We start from the raw sequence: 5,454 nt of genomic DNA, 5'->3' as shown, positions 1-5,454 counted from the left end.
AAAAAACTCTAGTTACAATTCACCTAATCCTCTTTATTCTGCCAATGCATTTATCTTTAAGTATTTGTTACAATGTATTCCAAACACTAACCCTCTTCTCCTAAATACATGGCTGATTTAAGTTAAACTGCTCACCTCTATAAAAATACAAAAGCCATAAAAATCTAGGTAAACATTCTGTTCTTCAAACAGACCATATTCTGCCCAAGGTTCATGGCAAACAAAATTTTATTTTGTTTACATCACTCACTGCCTCCTTAACTTATATTTCTAAATAAAAGACCTCAGCTAGTAACGATTACTCCATTATACTTACAAGAAGTAATTCTTTGTTCAAAGTTTTATATTTAAACAACAGCATGTAAAGATAATTTGTAAAATTATTTAGCTTAAGATTTTTTTTGAAATAAAGTGAATACACTATAATTTAAAGAAGAAATAACTGGATTAATTTTATAGATAAAAAATTCTAATTCTTGATGAACTTACAGGCCACTCACGCAAAGATAAGAATTCAATCGCCTTAAGTATCTAACTATATTAATATAGTTAAAACATAACCAAGGGAAGAGACATTTACAAAGGTTTTTGCATGTTTGTTTATTAAATTATTACATATCTTCCTCTAGACACTTCCTGAAGTGTCTTTTGAAGACATCTACTATGCTCATTGTGTTATATCACTTCTAGAAGGTACTCCATTAACACGCAACACATGAATAAAGTTTCTAAGTTATCTAAAGGACATAACTTTTTGTATTTACTATTGTTTATGGTTTTTGCCTAAGTTAACTATAGAAGAAAGTAAACATCAAATGCAGATACAAACATACCTTACAAACCTTATCATAAAATGCCTTCAGAGTACTATAAAGAATAGCCATGCATTTACTCTATTTTTTTCCACTTTATTTAAGATCTAATCAGAGTTTTGAAGAAAAAGAAAGTTACTTATTTGTATTTCCCTTCAGATACTGTTCATTTTCAAGTGTTAGTTTTGCTTGTTTTTATAATTATATAAATACAGGGTACTGCATTCTCAGATGATATAGAATTTAGTTATAAATTCTTAGAACTTTTATTTAGGGGACTTAGTAAGAATATTAAAGCAATCTACTGGTTTCATATTTCCTGCAGATACATTAATGGATAAAAGAGTTTTCCTGAAAACTGCATTTATATAAAGGAACCTATAAAAGAGGCTATTCCAGGGACTTTGTTAAGTATTTGATTCCTACAATGATTAAACAAAAATATTTCCCAATGAAATAAAAATTATTTTCCTAACAATAAATGTCTATGAAGAGACATAATTCCAAAATAATAGGGACTCTATTGAAAATTCTTTTAAAAGAGCATTCTTGAAAACGATACCTACAGGTTAAGACATTATTCAGTACATATACATATACTTACTCTATGATGACTTTCTAAATGGTTATCATTTAAAATAAAAATTCTATTATATTTTACTGTAGTCTGGTATTACCTGTAACTTTTGAGATGCATTCTTTCTTGTTATATAATAACTTAGAAATGTAACTAGCATCATTTTTCAATAATAACATTTTCAATAATAATTCATTATACTTTCATTTTAATGATTTCTTTTTATGTTTAGTCTGGATGCAACCCTGAATTTTAAAGAAGTAACCTTTACTTAAAAACAATTTTATTTTCAAATTTGTATGCTCATTCTGGCTTAGTATAAGTAGATTCTTTGAAAGCGTTCTGTCTCTGTCACTGTTTCCACAGACATGAATTACTGAAGAATGGAATGGCTATTCTTTGGTTGAAAAGAATACCTCATTGACAAACAAAATCAGGAAAAATGAATCTATCACATAAAAAGAATAATGAACTAGTCAAAAGTGTACCTTTACTGGACAACTGTTTACTTTTTTTAGATTTAAATAGAACTGTAATTTATGAGCCACTAGCTCATAAAAAAAAGTGCTCTAATACTATCAAAAGATATATATTCAAAATATCTTGGAATGAGTTTTAAGAAAAGCAACATAAGTGATCAGTGTTTACATGGTTCATATCTCTCAGTAAATCTCTACTAATTAATAGCTAATATTTGCAGCTATCACAGGTAAGCATCTGTGTTGTGAAAAGTCCTTGTGGTCCTTTTCACCTTAGCTTAGACTTGGAAGAATTTCATTGTATAAGCAAGTATCAAGTAATGTGGCCCTCTGGTGGAAAACTAAGTATCACGTTCTGCAGCACATTGTTAGACTGTAAACTAGAAACTATAAAATATTTGTTACAATGCTTTACAGAACCTTCAGAAAATCACCCTGTGAACTTAATTAATAGCTTGACACCTGAAGGGCACTCTGGTACTGGTATGACGTAACTAATATGAAAATGCTATCTTTACTCATACTTGAAAAATGTTCCGAATAATAATAAATTCTCAGCATCCTTTAGCTTAATATAACATGCTCAATTTGCTATGAACACATTTTTCATATTCAAGAAAACAGTCTTATTTGTTTTAAGGAATCACTGAGGAAAACAAAACTTACCTGCTGTTGTTGCAGATGCAGCAGTTCTACTGTGCTTACTTCAGAGCTGGTGTCACCACTTGATCTTCCATCTCTGCTGCCAGCATCTAATTGGCTGCTTAGAGTGCTCATTCCATTTTGATTCATTGAACTGTTGCTTATTGTCTCTGTCGCAGATTCCTGCATCATGACTTAATACCTAAAAGTGATTAAGAAGTATCAATTAACACACGTTACACCTTCACACTCCCATTATCAAGATGTCCCTCTCTGCCAATTACAGAGACAGCATCTTCAGAAGGAAAAAAAAAAAAAGGGCTTGGATAGTCATTTACCAAGAAAAGCAATACAAATTCAGTTTTCATCCAGATACTAATCACTGAAATTATGGTTTCTATAAGCGATTTTTGCGTGGTTACATTTAACAACCAAAGTAACATACCATGCATACAGCATGGTCAATAGCATTTACGAACGACCACATTTTAAAGTCTACCTATAAAACCAGTTTAAATGAAGGCACGATTGCACTCTGTTCTATGTTTCCTATTATCTACCTTTGACAACCATGGATGACTATACAGCCTTATTTTAAATATTCACTATCTTGATTCTGTCAGAATTTTACAGCACATCTTATGCAAGGCTGTTGTTTAATGATGCACAGCTAATCATACAAAATTAAAATTTTGTAAGGGTGTTACAAATCATATGGTATCAACCAATGATAAATAGTATAATGGGTTTCTTTTTTTTTGTGACTAAATAAAATTTTGCCTTGGAGGCATTTTAAGAAAAAGCTCCTGCTGCAAACACGTCAGATATTGCCTATTTTTTTAATCAAACAGCTCATATTCATTTATTTTTCTGACATTTAAAACATTTAATACTGTCCTTCCTGGGAAGTAATTAAGCTTATGCATGAGCAGCAATCAAACTGTTCACTTGAAGATGACTTAAAACTCAATTTTAACATAGGCAAATAAATGAAAGATATAAAATTAATTTTCCAGGCATGTATTAGATATGAAAGCTGGAAATAAAATCTATCAAGAATATCACTAATGATTGTGCTAAAAACAGCATAAATTATGCATATTACCTTCTCTACAGTAATAAATGTTTTATCATTTTCACTGCATAAATATACTGTACTTTCAGGATAGCAATGAGATGTCCTGCCAAGATCAGTGGAAATCCTTGCTGTAAATAACCAATGTGCTCATTTAATCCACAATTTCTCAGGACATCTTTAATCTGTGGCTTAGAAAGATCAGTTTTGGCTCTCAAAGATATCTAAATCCTACGCCACAACCTGCACTTCTCTGTCTTACTTCTACGGACAGAATTTCAGAGACAACCTGGCTGCGCTGTGACTTTAACAGCACTGTTAGATAGACAGTGGACTTCACCTAAAGTGAGGGAGGACATAAACTTATCACTCATTGTAGTTTTGTGTTATGATATGATTTAATTATTTTAGACTGGTCATATTTTAAGATTCTGTTCATTTAAAAATCTTAAATGCATTTTATATACAGCAGATATATGCTTAATATCCTTCCATGTCACAGAGAAATCGTCTTGCCTGGAGTCTTACAAAATGCATTCATGGAAATAAATACAGCGATACACACAAACACAAGTGCATATTCAATAGAGATTTTTGATACTAATATTGTCATTCTTAAAATTAATGGTTATAACAGTATTTTAACAGGTATTATTATCAAAGCCTAAATTATTAGATTATGTCTATGATTCTAAAAAAATCACTTAAAAAAAGGCATGATTTATAAAAGATCATCACTATCTGGCCCAGTAAACCAAGTCAGTAAAATAAAACTATAAACACAAGTTAAATCTACATGGACTAAAAAAGTAAAAGGAACAATCCAATAAATCATGAAGGAAACAATTGCTTTAACTATAGCAAACAACTTTTGAACCAAATGCATTTATGAACAAATAGGTTTTTTTAAATATCTTATTGAGCATTAACAAAGAAAAATCACAGAAATGAAAACTGATACACAGTGACGGATTTTACAAGAAAAAAACAAAGCTAATACTCTTTTCTGAGATTAGGCAGCTAATAAGTATTCAAATTAGGCATAAATTTTACATGCACAATGTTTAAAATATTCAGAGAAAAGGTCTGATTGCCTTTACTAGTTATATGAAAATTATAATTTGGGTACTCTCCAACTGCAGAAACAGAGAGATATAACTTCTACATAATGCATTTCAAATTTACTTTTGACAATATATCTGGAGTAAGATACATGTGTATGTTTTGACTTTTTTATCCAAATGTATTTGAAATACTTATCTCTGGGTGAGATTTGCAACACTAATAAAGATGTTAAACCTATATTTTCAAAAGTAGTAGCCAGGTGCACTCTGTAATACTAACCTTTATATAGCTAATATTAGGATGAATTGGATGAATTAAAGAATTCTGCATGTATTACTGTGTTACAATCAAGGCTATCAAATAATTAAGAATAATCAACAAGCAGAGTGTCATGGGTCTAAATCTTTATTACAATTATGAAGAAAGACCTACATAACTTTCAATTCCTATTAACTAGAGGATTTTATTGTCCCTTGTGGAATTTCTTACTTTATGCAACCCTGGAGTATAAATTGTAATTTGCATTTTAAGTTCAATCATCTAAGTTATTAAAATCATGCCCAAGAAAAACAATAACAGGGATTGTACTTTTTCTTTACAAAACAGGAGTATATGACCCATCATTAATATGCCAAAAGAAAGGAAATGGTATAATTAGATGATTGCAATGTATATTTTACCTGAAGAAGAAAACTTTAAATACAGAATATGCCCACTGTAAAGGAGGCTTATCTTCAAGGATAATGAATATGCTTTCCAGGATTTACCAAGTTTCTCCTAGTGACACCTCCACACCTATTTTCC

General features: G+C 30.4%; 1 protein-coding gene across 5 annotated transcripts in view; it reads right to left on the bottom strand.

The window, feature by feature from the left end:
• The window catches only part of FOXP2 (forkhead box P2), a gene marked incomplete at both ends in the record, with an annotated part of 238,900 nt that extends 236,198 nt beyond the window's left edge, over positions 1–2,702 (bottom strand). For all 5 annotated transcript variants that reach the window (XM_084229323.1, XM_084229324.1, XM_084229325.1 and 2 more), the window contains one exon: positions 2,535–2,702. In XM_084229323.1, the coding sequence (XP_084085449.1) occupies positions 2,535–2,702 (168 nt within the window). The remainder of the gene's footprint in view (positions 1–2,534) is intronic.
• Positions 2,703–5,454: the final 2,752 nt, after the last annotated feature.

Source organism: Talpa europaea (genome assembly GCF_964194135.1).
Source record: "Talpa europaea genome assembly, chromosome: 3".
NCBI lineage: Eukaryota > Metazoa > Chordata > Mammalia > Eulipotyphla > Talpidae > Talpa > Talpa europaea.
This window is presented reverse-complemented; position numbering and strand designations above follow the sequence as displayed.